This window comes from Mytilus galloprovincialis, chromosome 12, assembly GCF_965363235.1.
Source record: "Mytilus galloprovincialis chromosome 12, xbMytGall1.hap1.1, whole genome shotgun sequence".
NCBI classification, from domain to species: domain Eukaryota; kingdom Metazoa; phylum Mollusca; class Bivalvia; order Mytilida; family Mytilidae; genus Mytilus; species Mytilus galloprovincialis.
Genome location: NC_134849.1, coordinates 45385740 through 45405375, shown reverse-complemented (window position 1 = coordinate 45405375; position 19636 = coordinate 45385740). Strand labels below are relative to the sequence as shown.

General features: G+C 30.1%; 1 protein-coding gene across 1 annotated transcript in view; it reads right to left on the bottom strand.

The window, feature by feature from the left end:
- Positions 1-14922, bottom strand: part of LOC143053682 (uncharacterized) — a 30557-nt gene extending 15635 nt beyond the window's left edge. The window contains exons 1-10 of the mRNA XM_076226470.1: positions 14901-14922; positions 14361-14471; positions 13345-13455; positions 12236-12352; positions 7881-7991; positions 7156-7266; positions 6046-6162; positions 2574-2684; positions 1558-1668; positions 448-564 (exon numbers count right to left, since the gene is read on the bottom strand). Of these exons, the coding sequence (XP_076082585.1) occupies positions 448-564; positions 1558-1668; positions 2574-2684; positions 6046-6162; positions 7156-7266; positions 7881-7991; positions 12236-12352; positions 13345-13455; positions 14361-14471; positions 14901-14922 (1039 nt within the window). The remainder of the gene's footprint in view (positions 1-447; positions 565-1557; positions 1669-2573; positions 2685-6045; positions 6163-7155; positions 7267-7880; positions 7992-12235; positions 12353-13344; positions 13456-14360; positions 14472-14900) is intronic.
- Positions 14923-19636: the final 4714 nt, after the last annotated feature.

The following is a 19636-nucleotide window of genomic DNA, read 5'->3' as shown; positions in this document are numbered from 1 at the left end:
TGTCTATGAGTTTGCATTAAAAATTGAGGATTAATGCGCTCCATAGTATACTAGTTTAAGATTTCCAGAAAACCAGGGTTTATTTTTGGAGTACCTCTGTTCAAGGGCAGTTATTTTGTTAGAAGGCTTTAAAGGTATGGTGAAAATTGGCATGTAGAAAGCTGATACATGTACAATTCAGGATATACCTGGTTTCTATGAAGTTAAACTTAAGGTAAAATATTTAGAAAGCTGTGAAAATTTCAAAATTTGGTTGAACAGATAGGGATTTTTAATTGGTGGTAAGGATTTTTAATTGGTGGTCTGACACCTATAACAGTTTTATAATCTCTAAACGATAACAGGTTTATAATCTCTAAAACTATAACCGTTTTATAATCTCTAACTGTAGTACTTATGTTCACACCAATCACCTAAGAATCCATAATTTCTAATCCTAGTACTTACGTTCACACATAGCACCTGAGTATCCATCAGGACAGCTACATGTAATATTTCCATCTGCCAGTAATGTACAGTTACCACCATGGATACACATAGAGGCAGGATTATCACATGGAGAGACTGGAATCAGTAAAAAATGCAGTAAGTAAGTAAGTTACTACTGTAAATTCAGAAACTATTGGGAGGTTTATATTATTGTGAAAAATAAGACAGAGTTGTAAACGCAATAATTTATACTTGCATTTTGAAATATTTCATATGAATTAAACTTGATTTTTTTCAAAATCTTAAAAATAATAATCGTAATTTAGTCTAAAATTACAATATCGCAATCATAAATGCACACAATAATTTCTGAATTTACAGTATATATGAGAACAAAAAGAAACCAGACATACAAAATACACCTGACCATTTATGGACCAATGAGTCACTTTTTACCTATGATTCAATAAAAATTATTTACAATATCACGTCTTAATTATTTATTTGAATCTTAATTCCAGAGAAAGATAGCTTTATCGTTCTAAACTTTGTCTAAATAATTCTTAGCCTTCTATACAACTAGAGCAAATAGTTTTATCGGCAAGACTATTTGATCTGGTTTGACTTTGCAATTTTAATTTTTAAAAGCTGTTGAATACATTATTTGCTTCGATCAAACTATTCAGATTCCTTGAAAAGTACATGTATTAAATGAGATATATATTAATTATGGTATAGTAATTCCAGTGACTATTTGTTAACACCAGAAAAATGATTAAGAGGGTTAGAAATTAGAAACTTAAGTTCTACCTTTTCCAAATATAAGCGTCATTGCTGATAAAACTCAACATCAAAGCCAAATTAAAATCTGAGTTTAACTAAAATATTTCGTTAGAAGTTTAACTTGTCCCTTTTATTAAAAGAATTTCAAATTTAAGAATTATTCTTTGACAAATTTATTTATCCATTGAATTGTATTAAATTCTATCATATATAAGAACCTTAAATAGCTAACTATACAGTTCCTGTTTTACTCATTGTTGAGGGCTAATTTTCAATTGTCTCTATGGCAATCATACAACATCACCTTATATAATCATATAATTAGTTTTTAGTATATTTCCTTACTTTCACAGTTTCTTCCAATGAAGTTACCAATACATTCGCAGTATGCTTGTTTAGTTGTTGGATCAACTTTGCAGGTTCCATTTTTACAATTTATCAAACTGCATGCGTCATCTGAAAATATATAGACTAAATTTAAATTAAATTAAAAAATAGTTTTTTTCAACAGTAGTATCTATTTATATCATTTTAAATCTTTTGCTCATTGTTGAAGGTCTTATGGTGACCTATAATTGTTAATTTCTGTGTTGTTTGTTCTCTTGTGAACAGTTGTCATATTGCAATCATATCATCACATCTTCTTTTTTTCATTGAATACTGTAAATTCAGAAATTATTGCGTGCTTTTATTATTGCGATTTTGCCATTTTAACTTAAATCAAGTAAATGTCCTTCAATTTTTACGATTTTGAGAAAAATCATATTTAGTTCATATAAAATATTTCAAAATGAGGGTTTAAATTATTGCGTTTACAACTCTGTTGCATTTTGGACATAATAAAAATCTTGCATTAATTTCTGAACTTACAGTACTCAACTTTAGCTCTGTATAAACAAGTATCAAATATAAAAAATGATACTTGACTTATTGATTCCCTTTCAGGAGTCTCAGGACAATGTCCTTCTTTTTGCATCTAATCATTTTCTTGTGAATGCCCCTAATAGACTACATAGTAATCACTGCAAGATCAAAGTTTGATAATAAAAAAAGAAAGATTTCATATATTTGTGCTTTATTGTGTATAAACTTAGTTATAGTGTCCTTATGTTAGTGTGTCACCATGGTACATTTTATATCATGTCTTCATGCTACATAGTGTCATTATGTTAGTGTCTTCATGGTACATCCTGTCTTCATGCTATATAGTGTCCTTATGTTAGAGTGACTCCATGGTACATCCTGTCTTCATGCTATATAGTGTCCTTATGTTAGAGTGTCTCCATTGAGAGTTGTCTCATTGGCAATCAAACCATATCTCCTTATTTTTATATTGTAATTAATTGTAGTATAGTACTCACTTTGACATCGATTGCCTAAGAATCCAGGAGGACAGTCACAATATACATTTCCACTTTTTGTATAACATGTACCAGGACCACATTTAATATCTCCAGTACTACATGCACTGACTATAAAAAAAATGAAATTATAATATACAGTAAATGATTCATTTTTGGGGAGTTAAAACTTCTTCACTTTTAAAAGGGCCTCCTTGGTCAAGTGATCTATTAAAGTAGTCTTACTACTGTATTACTAGCTTGTCAAAACTGAGGTTGCGAGTTTGTATTTGGCATGTAGCAGGTGCATTCAACACAAATCCAAAGAATTCAAATATGGAATATGAAGTTTTTCCACCAGCCATAAGCATAATTAGTAGTAAGACCAATGACTACCGGGTAGTTAGCTCAAGAGTCAAAATAATGTATCTGAGTAGCTATATTTTGATGTTTCTACCTGTGGACTGTTACAGCTAGCACTTTAACATCCAACTCTGTGCATAAGCCTAGTATCAAACAGGATATCATAAAGTTAATTCTATATTTGTAGCATTTATTTACAACTCTGCAATATGAAAATCATTTCACATTTGTCAATCGGTGTTCATGTGATTGGAAAAGTTAGTTTTGAAATTAGATCTTTGATAGTCTCAGTAAATACTGGTATATACAAGATGAATATTCAGGGCTGTTCTAGAAAATCCTACCCCCCCCCCCTTTAGGGAAAATGTTTCCAATTTTTCATGCTACATAAAAGTTTTGTATATTTGTTGTTAGACAGCACTGTTATAAAAAAATATGAGTGGAAAGTTGCGACAATTGCCACCAAAAGCATAAAACTATAACAGTTTTATAATCTTTAATAATATAACAGATTTATAATCTCTAAAACTATCACAGTTTTATAATCTCTAAAACTATAACCGTTTTATAATCTCTAAAACTATCACAGTTTTATAATCTCCAAAACTATAACAGGTTTATAATCTCTAAAACTATAATAGTTTTATAATCTCTAAAACTATCACAGTTTTATAATCTCTAAAACTATAACCGTTTTATAATCTCTAAAACTATCACAGTTTTATAATCTCCAAAACTATAACAGGTTTATAATCTCTAAAACTATAATAGTTTTATAATCTCTAAAACTATCACAGTTTTATAATCTCTAAAACTATAACAGACCACCAATTACTCCCTCCTATTTAGAACGTATGTAAAAGTAGCCCTACTCTGACACAAAATAGTGCTTTTGTTGTCCTTGTTTACTTAAACAAACCAACAAAGGTCAGTTATTTTGTTAGAAGGCTTTAAAGGTATGGTGAAAATTGGCATGTAGAAAGCTGATACATGTACAATTCAGGAGATACCTGGTTTCTATGAAGTTAAACTTAAGGTAAAATATTTAGAAAGCTGTGAAAATTGCAAAATTTGGTTGAACAGATAGGGATTTTTAATTGGTGGTCTGACACCTTTAAGAGAAATGCGGTGAAACCCAAAATTCAGAAAACAATTGATTTTTTGGTCTTAACTGATCATTTGAAATAATAGTAGTCACATATAATCTTTTTTGGAGCAAAAAGTCACATATTGCAAATTAAGAGCCTTAAACCTAAATTTGTGCTATTTTTAGCTTTTCCCACCCTGACAATATGCTTTCATTTAAAAAATGTTATAAATCGTTATAAATGCACAGAAAGTTGTTTCTGTGGTGTTAAACATTAAAACATAGGTTGATTTCTACCCAAAGAAAATTGTTGTCATGAAGATTTAAGGAGGCACGAGGGTATAAAAATTTCAGAAAAAAAATAAACATTTGTTTTTCATTTCAAATTTTATTCATTACCTTTTGTAGTTGTTACTTATCATATGGTACAAAAATCATTCAAAACAAACAATTCGTGTTGGCCCCAGATGACTTTTGAAATGTATACATCATTGAAAAAGTTCCAAATTATCTCCCTTTGGTGGAAAATTGCCATTTTTTGGCTTTAAAATTGAAATATCTTTTTTTAACTCATCGGTGACCTATATTTTTCAATATAATTTCCATATAAGCTGTACTTAAACTAAATTATTGTAAAATTTGAGCGATTTCTGTAATAAATTTCTTTCTTTTTTTTTCGATATTACCTTTATTTCTCCTATTACTTCAACAGAAAAAACCCAACTTTACAAAAATGTATGCTTCTTTCGAAAGCAGATTGTGAGCGCAAATGAACGGTGACCCCACTTTTTTATTTTATTTTTCTGTTAACTATAAGATAAAGTTCATTTATAGAAAAATATAGAGAATTCCTATATCAATGATTTAGACCCGCGAACCCCTTTAATGCAATTATTTGATTTTTACTCCTTATATCATTGTGGCCTACCATGTGTATAGCAGATAACATAGCCTGATATAAACACTGCATAAACTAACAAAAATCTTATTTATTATCTCAAATGAAAGTTTTATACCTTAAATTTTATTGACTGATAGTAAATAAAACAGTTAAATGACCATGACTGCACTTCTGATCAGTTAATAGTCCCATTACTGACACCAGTGTAAAAAAGGGGGGTCAATATTTCTTGACTCTTCAATACCTTTGATTTTTTACTAAACATTGTAAAAATTGTGGAAAGTCTTTAAAGCAGTAGAACAAACAAGGAAAAATCAACAAAAACTGATCTTGATATTGAAAGTTTATGTTCCTCTAGTCCAAAATGAGATTTTCAAGTATTTTCTATCAAAGGCTTACATTACAGTCAGTTTAAATTGAGCTGTGAAATTGTAATATGAGTCGTATTATGCTCAGAAAGGATTTTTTCAACTACAAATTGATCAAGGATTAGGAAAAAACAAAACAAATGATTTCTGATCAACTTTTTTTGCTCTTTAGGTGTCAGACCACCAATTACTCCCTCCCATTTAGAACGTATGTAAAAGTAGCCCTACTCTGACACAAACTAGTGCTTTTGATGTCCTTGTTTACTTAAACTAACAAACAAATTTGCAGAAATGAAACTTTTGGTGAAAGAGAAATATATCTAGACCATTTCGAGCCAAAATGTACTTGTCTATGAGTTTGCATTAAAAATTGAGGATTAATGCGCTCCATAGTATACTAGTTTAAGATTTCCAGAAAACCAGGGTTTATTTTTGGAGTACCTCTGTTCAAGGGCAGTTATTTTGTTAGAAGGCTTTAAAGGTATGGTGAAAATTGACATGTAGAAAGCTGATACATGTACAATTCAGGATATACCTCGTTTCTATGAAGTTAAACTTAAGGTAAAATATTTAGAAAGCTGTGAAAATTGCAAAATTTGGTTGAACAGATAGGGATTTTTAATTGATAGTCTGACACCTATAACAGTTTTATAATCTCTAAACGATAATAGGTTTATAATCTCTAAAACTATAACCGTTTTATAATCTCTAACTGTAGTACTTATGTTCACACCAATCACCTAAGAATCCATAATTTCTAATCCTAGTACTTACGTTCACACATAGCACCTGAGTATCCATCAGGACAGCTACATGTAATATTTCCATCTGCCAGTAATGTACAGTTACCACCATGGATACACATAGAGGCAGGATTATCACATGGAGAGACTGGAATCAGTAAAAAATGCAGTAAGTAAGTAAGTTAGTACTGTAAATTCAGAAACTATTGGGAGGTTTTTATTATTGTGAAAAATAAGACAGAGTTGTAAACGCAATAATTTATACTTGCATTTTGTAATATTTCATATGAATTAAACTTGATTTTTTTCAAAATCTCAAAAATAATAATCGTAATTTAGTCTAAAATTACAAAATCGCAATCATAAATGCACACAATAATTTCTGAATTTACAGTATATATGAGAACAAAAAGAAACCAGACATACAAAATACACCTGACCATTTATGGACCAATGAGTCACTTTTTACCTATGATTCAATATAAATTATTTACAATATCACGTCTTAATTATTTATTTGAATCTTAATTCCAGAGAAAGATAGCTTTATCGTTCTAAACTTTGTCTAAATAATTCTTAGCCTTCTATACAACTAGAGCAAATAGTTTTATCGGCAACACTATTTGATCTGGTTTGACTTTGCAATTTTAATTTTTAAAAGCTGTTGAATACATTATTTGCTTCGACCAAACTATTCAGATTCCTTGAAAAGTACATGTATTAAATGAGATATATATTAATTATGGTATAGTAATTCCAGTGACTATTTGTTAACACCAGAAAAATGATTAAGAGGGTTAGAAATTAGAAACTTAAGTTCTACCTTTTCCAAATATAAGCGTCAATGCTGATAAAACTCAACATCAAAGTCAAATTAAAATCTGAGTTTAACTAAAATATTTCGTTAGAAGTTTAACTTGTCCCTTTTATTAAAAGAATTTCAAATTTAAGAATTATTCTTTGACAAATTTATTTATCCATTGAATTGTATTAAATTCTATCATATATAAGAACCTTAAATAGCTAACTATACAGTTACTGTTTTACTCATTGTTGAGGGCTAATTTTCAATTGTCTCTATGGCAATCATACAACATCTCCTTATATAATCATATAATTAGTTTTTAGTATATTTCCTTACTTTCACAGTTTCTTCCAATGAAGTTACCAATACATTCGCAGTATGCTTGTTTAGTTGTTGGATCAACTTTGCAGGTTCCATTTTTACAATTTATCAAACTGCATGCGTCATCTGAAAATATATAGACTAAATTTAAATTAAATTAAAAAATAGTTTTTTTCAACAGTAGTATCTATTGATATCATTTTAAATCTTTTTATGCAATTAAACATGAAAGATGTTTTTTTTATTTAAATTCATAATCAAAGACAAAAAAGACTCATTCTACTAAAAAAAGATAATATGCAATTTAGTGAAATTCTATGATTGATTTGGCTCCAGCATTTAAATTCTACCTTTGCCAAATATAAGCATCATTGCTGATAAAACTCAAAATTAAAGCCAAATTAAGATTTGAGTTTAATCAAAATATTTCGTTACAAGTTTGACTTGTCCCTTTCTTAAACGAATTTCAAATTTTAGAATTGTTCCATGTTCATTGAAAAATTATTGATCCATTGAATTGTTTAAAATTCTATCATATAAGAACCTTATAAAGCTAACCATACAGTTCCTTTTTTTTTAACTCTGACTGGCTATACAGCCCACGCAGAGTAACATATGTGCATTCCCCTCATTTCAGATATTCTATTGTAAGAAACTCTTCTCTGATTGGTCAGAAGTTATATACTAAACACTTTTTGTTAGTTTTTATATTTTGTAATTAATTGTAGTATAGTACTCACTTTGACATCGATTGCCTAAGAATCCAGGAGGACAGTCACAATATACATTTCCACTTTTTGTATAACATGTACCAGAACCACATTTAATATCTCCAGTACTACATGCACTGACTATAAAAACAAGAGGCTCTCAAGAGCCTGAATCGCTCACCTTAATTCTTTTGGTTAAATCTCTCATCAATGATTATTTTGGCTTTTCAATTTATTTAAATGTTTTTTAAATCGTCCTATTTTCTTCATAAGCCAAAAAAAATAATCATTTTCTCCTATGTTCTATTTTAGCTATAGGAGCTATGTTTCTTGACATACAAGGAAATAAAATATAAAATTTATACTAGATACTCTGAAACTCATTTAGCCTAAGTTTGGCTGAAATTGATACAGCAGTTTCAAAGGAGAAGATTTTTTAAAGTAAGTCAACATGATGAACAAATTGTGAAAAAAGTCTTTAAAGGGCAATAACTCCTTAAGGGGTCCATTGACAATTTTGGTCAAATTGACTTAATTGAAGATCTTACTTTGCTGAACATTATTGCTGTTTACAGTTTATTTCTATCTATAATTATATTCAAGATAATAAACAAAAACAGTAAAATTTCCTTAAAATTATCAATTCAGGGGCAGCAACCCAACAACAGGTTTTCTGATTCATCTGAAAATTTCAGGGCAGATAGATCTTAACCTGATAAACAATATTATACCATGTCAGATTTGCTCTAAATGCTTTGGTTTTTGAGTTATAAGCCAAAAACTGCATTTGACCCCTATGTTCTATTTTTAGCAATGGCGACCATGTTTGTAAATAGATCACATGTCAGATACAATTTACAAACTAGATACCCTAAGGAACATTCAGTTAAAGTTTGGAAGGATTTGGCCCTGTAGTTTCAGAGGAGAAGATTTTTGTAAAAGATTACTAAGATTTACGAAAAATGGTTAAAAATTGACTATAAAGGGCAATAAATCCTAAAGGGGTCAACTGACCATTTCCGTCAAGTTGACTTATTTGTAAATCTTACTTTGCTGAACATTATTGCTGTTTACAGTTAATCTCTATCTATAATAATATTCAAGATAATAACCAAAAACAGCAAAATGTCCTTAAAATTACCAATTCAGGGGCAGCAACCCAACAACAGGTTGTCTGATTCATCTGAAAATTTCAGGGCAGATAGAAATTGACCTGATAAACAATATTACCCAACGTCAGATTTGCTCTAAATGCTTTGGTTTTTGAGTTATAAGCCAAAAACTGCATTTGACCCCTATGTTCTATTTTCAGCAATGGCGACCATGTTTGTTGATAGATCATAACTTCGGATACAATTTACAAACTAGATACCCTAAGGAACATTCAATTAAAGTTTGGAAGTATTTGGCCCAGTAGTTTCAGAGGAGAAGATTTTTGTAAAAGATTACTAAGATTTACGAAAAATGGTTAAAAATTGACTATAAAGGGCAATAACTCCTAAAGGGTCAACTGACCATTTCCGTCATGTTGACTTATTTGTAAATCTTACTTTGTTGAACATTATTCCTGTTTACAGTTTATCTCTATCTATAATAATATTCAAGATAATAACCAAAAACAGCAAAATTTCCTTAAAATTACCAATTCAGGGGCAGCAACCCAACAACGGGTTGTCTGATTCATCTGAAAATTTCAGGGCAGATAGATCTTGACCTGATAAACAATACTACCCCATGTCAGATTTGCTCTAAATGCTTTGGTTTTTGAGTTATAAGCCAAAAACTGCATTTGACCCCTATGTTCTATTTTTAGCAATGGCGACCATGTTTGTTGATAGATCAAAACTTCGGATACAATTTATAAATTAAATACCCTAAGGAACATTCAGTTAAAGTTTGAAAGTATTTGGCCCAGTAGTTTCAGAGGAGAAGATTCTTGAAATAGTTTACGACGACAGACGACGACGACAGACGACGACAGACGACGGACGACGACGGACGCCAAGTGATGGCATAAGCTCACTTGTCCCTTCGGGACAGGTGAGCTAAAAATGAAATTATTATATACAGTAAATGATTCATTTTTGGGGAGTTAAAACTTCTTCAATTTTAAAAGGGGCCTCCTTGGTCAAGTGATCTATTAAAGTAGTCTTACTGCTGTATTACTAGCTTGTCAAAACTGAGGTTGCGAGTTTGTATTTGGAATGTGGCAGGTGCATTCAACACAAATCCAAAGAATTCAAATATGGAATATGAAGTTTTTCCACCAGCCATACGCATAATTAGTAGTAAGACCAATGACTACCGGGTAGTTAGCTCAAGAGTCAAAATAATGTATCTGAGTAGCTATATTTTGATGTTTCTACCTGTGGACTGTTACAGCTAGCACTTTAACATCCAACTTTGTGCATAAGCCTAGTATCAAACAGGATATCATTAAGTTAATTCTATATTTGTAGCATTTATTCACAACTCTGCAATATGAAAATCATTTCACATTTGTCAATCGGTGTTCATGTGATTGGAAAAGTTAGTTTTGAAATTAGATCTTTGATAGTCTCAGTAAATACTGGTATATACAAGATAAATATTCAGGGCTGTTCTAGAAAATCCTACCCCCCCCCCTTTAGGGAAAATGTTTCCAATTTTTCATGCTACATAAAAGTTTTTATATTTGTTGTTAGACAGCACTGTTATAAAAAAATATGAGTGGAAAGTTGCGACAATTGCCACCAAAAGCATAAAACTATAACAGTTTTATAATCTTTAATAATATAACAGATTTATAATCTCTAAAACTATCACAGTTTTATAATCTCTAAAACTATAACCGTTTTATAATCTCTAAAACTATCACAGTTTTATAATCTCCAAAACTATAACAGGTTTATAATCTCTAAAACTATAATAGTTTTATAATCTCTAAAACTATCACAGTTTTATAATCTCTAAAACTATAACAGACCACCAATTACTCCTTCCCATTTAGAACGTATGTAAAAGTAGCCCTACTCTGACACAAAATAGTGCTTTTGATGTCCTTGTTTACTTAAACAAACCAACAAAGGTCAGTTATTTTGTTAGAAGGCTTTAAAGGTATGGTGAAAATTGGCATGTAGAAAGCTGATACATGTACAATTCAGGATATACCTGGTTTCTATGAAGTTAAACTTAAGGTAAAATATTTAAAAAGCTGTGAAAATTGCAAAATTTGGTTGAACAGATAGGGATTTTTAATTGGTGGTCTGACACCTTTAAGAGAAATGCGGTGAAACCCAAAATTCAGAAAACAATTGATTTTTTGGTCTTAACTGATCATTTGAAATAATAGTAGTCACATATAATCTTTTTTGGAGCAAAAAGTCACATATTGCAAATTAAGAGCCTTAAACCTAAATTTGTGCTATTTTTAGCTTTTCCCACCCTGACAATATGCTTTCATATAAAAAATGTTATAAATTGTTATAAATGCACAGAAAGTTGTTTCTGTGGTGTTAAACATTAAAACAAAAGTTGATTTCTACCCAAAGAAAATTGTTGTCATGAAGATTTAATGCAATTATTTGATTTTTACTCCTTATATCTTTGTGGCCTACCATGTGTATGGCAGATAACATAGCCTGATATAAACACTGCATAAACTAACAAAAATCTTATTTATTATCTCAAATGAAAGTTTTATACCTTAAATTTTATTGACTGATAGTAAATAAAACAGTTAAATGACCATGACTGCACTTCTGATCAGTTAATAGTCCCATTACTGACACCAGTGTAAAAAAGGAGGGTCAATATTTCTTGACTCTTCAATACCTTTGATTTTTTACTAAACATTGTAAAAATTGTGGAAAGTCTTTAAAGCAGTAGCACAAATTTGCAGAAATGAAACTTTCGGTGAAAGAGAAATATATCTAGACCATTTCGAGCCAAAATGTACTTGTCTATGAGTTTGCATTAAAAATTGAGGATTAATGCGCTCCATAGTATACTAGTTTAAGGTTTCCAGAAAACCAGGGTTTATTTTTGGAGTACCTCTGTTCAAGGGCAGTTATTTTGTTAGAAGGCTTTAAAGGTATGGTGAAAATTGGCATGTAGAAAGCTGATACATGTACAATTCAGGATATACCTGGTTTCTATGAAGTTAAACTTAAGGTAAAATATTTAGAAAGCTGTGAAAATTGCAAAATTTGGTTAAACAGATAGGGATATTTAATTGGTGGTAGGGATTTTTAATTGGTGGTCTGACACCTATAACAGTTTTATAATCTCTAAACGATAACAGGTTTATAATCTCTAAAACTATAACCGTTTTATAATCTCTAACTGTAGTACTTATGTTCACACCAATCACCTAAGAATCCATAATTTCTAATCCTAGTACTTACGTTCACACATAGCACCTGAGTATCCATCAGGACAGCTACATGTAATATTTCCATCTGCCAGTAATGTACAGTTACCACCATGGATACACATAGAGGCAGGATTATCACATGGAGAGACTGGAATCAGTAAAAAATGCAGTAAGTAAGTAAGTTAGTACTGTAAATTCAGAAACTATTGGGAGGTTTATATTATTGTGAAAAATAAGACAGAGTTGTAAACGCAATAATTTATACTTGCATTTTGAAATATTTCATATGAATTAAACTTGATTTTTTTCAAAATCTTAAAAATAATAATCGTAATTTAGTCTAAAATTACAATATCGCAATCATAAATGCACACAATAATTTCTGAATTTACAGTATATATGAGAACAAAAAGAAACCAGACATACAAAATACACCTGACCATTTATGGACCAATGAGTCACTTTTTACCTATGATTCAATAAAAATTATTTACAATATCACGTCTTAATTATTTATTTGAATCTTAATTCCAGAGAAAGATAGCTTTATCGTTCTAAACTTTGTCTAAATAATTCTTAGCCTTCTATACAACTAGAGCAAATAGTTTTATCGGCAACACTATTTGATCTGGTTTGACTTTGCAATTTTAATTTTTAAAAGCTGTTGAATACATTATTTGCTTCATCAAACTATTCAGATTCCTTGAAAAGTACATGTATTAAATGAGATATATATTAATTATGGTATAGTAATTCCAGTGACTATTTGTTAACACCAGAAAAATGATTAAGAGGGTTAGAAATTAGAAACTTAAGTTCTACCTTTTCCAAATATAAGCGTCATTGCTGATAAAACTCAACATCAAAGCCAAATTAAAATCTGAGTTTAACTAAAATATTTTGTTAGAAGTTTAACTTGTCCCTTTTATTAAAAGAATTTCAAATTTAAGAATTATTCTTTGACAAATTTATTTATCCATTGAATTGTATTAAATTCTATCATATATAAGAACCTTAAATAGCTAACTATACAGTTCCTGTTTTACTCATTGTTGAGGGCTAATTTTCAATTGTCTCTATGGCAATCATACAACATCACCTTATATAATCATATAATTAGTTTTTAGTATATTTCCTTACTTTCACAGTTTCTTCCAATGAAGTTACCAATACATTCGCAGTATGCTTGTTTAGTTGTTGGATCAACTTTGCAGGTTCCATTTTTACAATTTATCAAACTGCATGCGTCATCTGAAAATATATAGACTAAATTTAAATTAAATTAAAAAATAGTTTTTTTCAACAGTAGTATCTATTTATATCATTTTAAATCTTTTGCTCATTGTTGAAGGTCTTATGGTGACCTATAATTGTTAATTTCTGTGTTGTTTGTTCTCTTGTGAACAGTTGTCATATTGCAATCATATCATCACATCTTCTTTTTTTCATTGAATACTGTAAATTCAGAAATTATTGCGTGCTTTTATTATTGCGATTTTGCCATTTTAACTTAAATCATGTAAATGTCCTTCAATTTTTACGATTTTGAGAAAAATCATATTTAGTTCATATAAAATATTTCAAAATGAGGGTTTAAATTATTGCGTTTACAACTCTGTTGCATTTTGGCCATAATAAAAACCTTGCATTAATTTCTGAACTTACAGTACTCAACTTTAGCTCAGTATAAGCAAGTATCAAATATAAAAAATGATACTTGACTTATTGATTCCCTTTCAGGAGTCTCAGGACAATGTCCTTCTTTTTGTATCTAATCATTTTCTTGTGAATGCCCCTAATAGACTACATAGTAATCACTGCAAGATCAAAGTTTGATAATAAAAAAAGAAAGATTTCATATATTTGTGCTTTATTGTGTATAAACTTAGTTATAGTGTCCTTATGTTAGTGTGTCACCATGGTACATTTTATATCATGTCTTCATGCTACATAGTGTCATTATGTTAGTGTCTTTATGGTACATCCTGTCTTCATGCTATATAGTGTCCTTATGTTAGAGTGACTCCATGGTACATCCTGTCTTCATGCTATATAGTGTCCTTATGTTAGAGTGTCTCCATTGAGAGTTGTCTCATTGGCAATCAAACCATATCTCCTTATTTTTATATTGTAATTAATTGTAGTATAGTACTCACTTTGACATCGATTGCCTAAGAATCCAGGAGGACAGTCACAATATACATTTCCACTTTTTGTATAACATGTACCAGGACCACATTTAATATCTCCAGTACTACATGCACTGACTATAAAAAAAATGAAATTATTATATACAGTAAATGATTCATTTTTGGGGAGTTAAAACTTCTTCAATTTTAAAAGGGCCTCCTTGGTCAAGTGATCTATTAAAGTAGTCTTACTACTGTATTACTAGCTTGTCAAAACTGAGGTTGCGAGTTTGTATTTGGCATGTGGCAGGTGCATTCAACACAAATCCAAAGAATTCAAATATGGAATATGAAGTTTTTCCACCAGCCATAAGCATAATTAGTAGTAAGACCAATGACTACCGGGTAGTTAGCTCAAGAGTCAAAATAATGTATCTGAGTAGCTATATTTTGATGTTTCTACCTGTGGACTGTTACAGCTAGCACTTTAACATCCAACTCTGTGCATAAGCCTAGTATTAAACAGGAAATCATAAAGTTAATTCTATATTTGAAGCATTTATTTACAACTCTGCAATATGAAAATCATTTCACATTTGTCAATCGGTGTTCATGTGATTGGAAAAGTTAGTTTTGAAATTAGATCTTTGATAGTCTCAGTAAATACTGGTATATACAAGATGAATATTCAGGGCTGTTCTAGAAAATCCTACCCCCCCCCCCCTTTAGGGAAAATGTTTCCAATTTTTCATGCTACATAAAAGTTTTGTATATTTGTTGTTAGACAGCACTGTTATAAAAAAATATGAGTGGAAAGTTGCGACAATTGCCACCAAAAGCATAAAACTATAACAGTTTTATAATCTTTAATAATATAACAGATTTATAATCTCTAAAACTATCACAGTTTTATAATCTCTAAAACTATAACCGTTTTATAATCTCTAAAACTATCACAGTTTTATAATCTCCAAAACTATAACAGGTTTATAATCTCTAAAACTATAATAGTTTTATAATCTCTAAAACTATCACAGTTTTATAATCTCTAAAACTATAACAGACCACCAATTACTCCCTCCTATTTAGAACGTATGTAAAAGTAGCCCTACTCTGACACAAAATAGTGCTTTTGATGTCCTTGTTTACTTAAACAAACCAACAAAGGTCAGTTATTTTGTTAGAAGGCTTTAAAGGTATGGTGAAAATTTGCATGTAGAAAGCTGATACATGTACAATTCAGGAGATACCTGGTTTCTATGAAGTTAAACTTAAGGTAAAATATTTAGAAAGCTGTGAAAATTGCAAAATTTGGTTGAACAGATAGGGATTTTTAATTGGTGGTCTGACACCTTTAAGAGAAATGCGGTGAAACCCAAAATTCAGAAAACAATTGATTTTTTGGTCTTAACTGATCATTTGAAATAATAGTAGTCACATATAATCTTTTTTGGAGCAAAAAGTCACATATTGCAAATTAAGAGCCTTAAACCTAAATTTGTGCTATTTTTAGCTTTTCCCACCCTGACAATATGCTTTCATTTAAAAAATGTTATAAATCGTTATAAATGCACAGAAAGTTGTTTCTGTGGTGTTAAACATTAAAACATAGGTTGATTTCTACCCAAAGAAAATTGTTGTCATGAAGATTTAAGGAGGCACGAGAGTATAAAAATTTCAGAAAAAAATAAACATTTGTTTTTCATTTCAAATTTTATTCATTACCTTTTGTAGTTGTTACTTATCATATGGTACAAAAATCATTCAAAACAAACAATTCGTGTTGGCCCCAGATGACTTTTGAAATGTATACATCATTGAAAAAGTTCCAGATTATCTCCCTTTGGTGGAAAAATGCCATTTTTTGGCTTTAAAATTGAAATATCTTTTTTAACTCATCGGTGACCTATATTTTTTAATATAATTTCCATATAAGCTGTACTTAAACTAAATTATTGTAAAATTTGAGCGATTTCTGTAATAAATTTCTTTCTTTTTTTTTCGATATTACCTTTATTTCTCCTATTACTTCAACAGAAAAAACCCAACTTTACAAAAATGTATGCTTCTTTCGAAGGCAGATTGTGAGCGCAAATGAACGGTGACCCCACTTTTTTATTTTATTTTTCTGTTAACTATAAGATAAAGTTCATTTATAGAAAAATATAGAGAATTCCTATATCAATGATTTAGACCCGCGAACCCCCTTAATGCAATTATTTGATTTTTACTCCTTATATCATTGTGGCCTACCATGTGTATGGCAGATAACATAGCCTGATATAAACACTGCATAAACTAACAAAAATCTTATTTATTATCTCAAATGAAAGTTTTATACCTTAAATTTTATTGACTGATAGTAAATAAAACAGTTAAATGACCATGACTGCACTTCTGATCAGTTAATAGTCCCATTACTGACACCAGTGTAAAAAAGGGGGGTCAATATTTCTTGACTCTTCAATACCTTTGATTTTTTACTAAACATTGTAAAAATTGTGGAAAGTCTTTAAAGCAGTAGAACAAACAAGGAAAAATCAACAAAAACTGATCTTGATATTGAAAGTTTATGTTCCTCTAGTCCAAAATGAGATTTTCAAGTATTTTCTATCAAAGGCTTACATTACAGTCAGTTTAAATTGAGCTGTGAAATTGTAATATGAGTCGTATTATGCTCAGAAAGGATTTTTTCAACTACAAATTGATCAAGGATTAGGAAAAAACAAAACAAATGATTTCTGATCAACTTTTTTTGCTCTTTAGGTGTCAGACCACCAATTACTCCCTCCCATTTAGAACGTATGTAAAAGTAGCCCTACTCTGACACAAACTAGTGCTTTTGATGTCCTTGTTTACTTAAACTAACAAACAAATTTGCAGAAATGAAACTTTTGGTGAAAGAGAAATATATCTAGACCATTTCGAGCCAAAATGTACTTGTCTATGAGTTTGCATTAAAAATTGAGGATTAATGCGCTCCATAGTATACTAGTTTAAGATTTCCAGAAAACCAGGGTTTATTTTTGGAGTACCTCTGTTCAAGGGCAGTTATTTTGTTAGAAGGCTTTAAAGGTATGGTGAAAATTGACATGTAGAAAGCTGATACATGTACAATTCAGGATATACCTGGTTTCTATGAAGTTAAACTTAAGGTAAAATATTTAGAAAGCTGTGAAAATTGCAAAATTTGGTTGAACAGATAGGGATTTTTAATTGGTAGTCTGACACCTATAACAGTTTTATAATCTCTAAACGATAATAGGTTTATAATCTCTAAAACTATAACCGTTTTATAATCTCTAACTGTAGTACTTATGTTCACACCAATCACCTAAGAATCCATAATTTCTAATCCTAGTACTTACGTTCACACATAGCACCTGAGTATCCATCAGGACAGCTACATGTAATATTTCCATCTGCCAGTAATGTACAGTTACCACCATGGATACACATAGAGGCAGGATTATCACATGGAGAGACTGGAATCAGTAAAAAATGCAGTAAGTAAGTAAGTTACTACTGTAAATTCAGAAACTATTGGGAGGTTTTTATTATTGTGAAAAATAAGACAGAGTTGTAAACGCAATAATTTATACTTGCATTTTGTAATATTTCATATGAATTAAACTTGATTTTTTTCAAAATCTCAAAAATAATAATCGTAATTTAGTCTAAAATTACAAAATCGCAATCATAAATGCACACAATAATTTCTGAATTTACAGTATATATGAGAACAAAAAGAAACCAGACATACAAAATACACCTGACCATTTATGGACCAATGAGTCACTTTTTACCTATCATTCAATATAAATTATTTACAATATCACGTCTTAATTATTTATTTGAATCTTAATTCCAGAGAAAGATAGCTTTATCGTTCTAAACTTAGTCTAAATAATTCTTAGCCTTCTATACAACTAGAGCAAATAGTTTTATCGGCAAGAATATTTGATCTGGTTTGACTTTGCAATTTTAATTTTTAAAACCTGTTGAATACATTATTTGCTTCAATCAAACTATTCAGATTCCTTGAAAAGTACATGTATTAAATGAGATATATATTACAGCTTTTACATTAATGCTAGCAAGACAAATCCTTGTTTGGCTTGCTTGCTTTGTTTGTTTCAATGTTTGCTCAAGCATGGTAATTAAGATAGGCGGGGCTTCAGCTTGTATACATCATACTTAAATTTTATTGGACGTTATGTTGGAGGTTAAGGACACTAAATTTTAAAACATCACATGACACATATTCTCACATGTTTCCTTACCTGTAAATATACAATACAGACAGGATTCTACTTCGTTGAAATTATCTGTACATTTTCACAATCGTAGAAACAGAAGACAATTTTTTTTTCAGAGATCCAACTTAAAGACTGTCGTCAAGCACTTTTAGGAAAATAGCTATTCGAACACACCTACTCTGATTTTGTGATCCATTGGATAGGTATTTCACTTGACCCCTATATTTCATCTTTTAGTACTGTGATTTTTTTTTTATGTTATAAAGTCAACCTGTAGCTTTGCTATATAAAATGATAGAGTCTGAAGCGAGATGATGTATCAAATATTCTTGTTTTGTACATTTTCAAGACAAAATATTCATCTCAAACACACCCTAACATAAAAAAAGGTGCACTCGATTTTCTCTTTTCTTTCCCATTTTTTAGAATATTTTCTGGAGTTGCATAATCGAAGGACAGACATAGAAATAACTGACTGAACTTGTAGATTGATATGTTATAAAAACAATATTAAGTCAATTAATGTTGAAGGCCAGTTTCTCAGCCTCATACAAGAAAAAAGTGTATTTGTCATGTGATGTTTTAAAATTAAGTGTCCTTAACCTCAGACATAACGTCCAGTAAAATCTAAGTATGATGTATACAAGCTGAAGCCCCGCCTATCTTAATTACCATGCTTGAGCAATCACTGATACAAACAAAGCAAGCAAGCCAAACAACGATTTGTCTTGCTAGCATTAATGTAAAAGCTGTAATTATGGTATAGTAATTCCAGTGACTATTTGTTCACACCAGAAAAATGATTAAGAGGGTTAGAAATTAGAAACTTAAGTTCTACCTTTTCCAAATATAAGCGTCATTGCTGATAAAACTCAACATCAAAGCCAAATTAAAATCTGAGTTTAACTAAAATATTTCGTTAGAAGTTTAACTTGTCCCTTTTATTAAAAGAATTTCAAATTTAAAAATTATTCTTTGACAAATTTATTTATCCATTGAATTGTATTAAATTCTATCATATATAAGAACCTTAAATAGCTAACT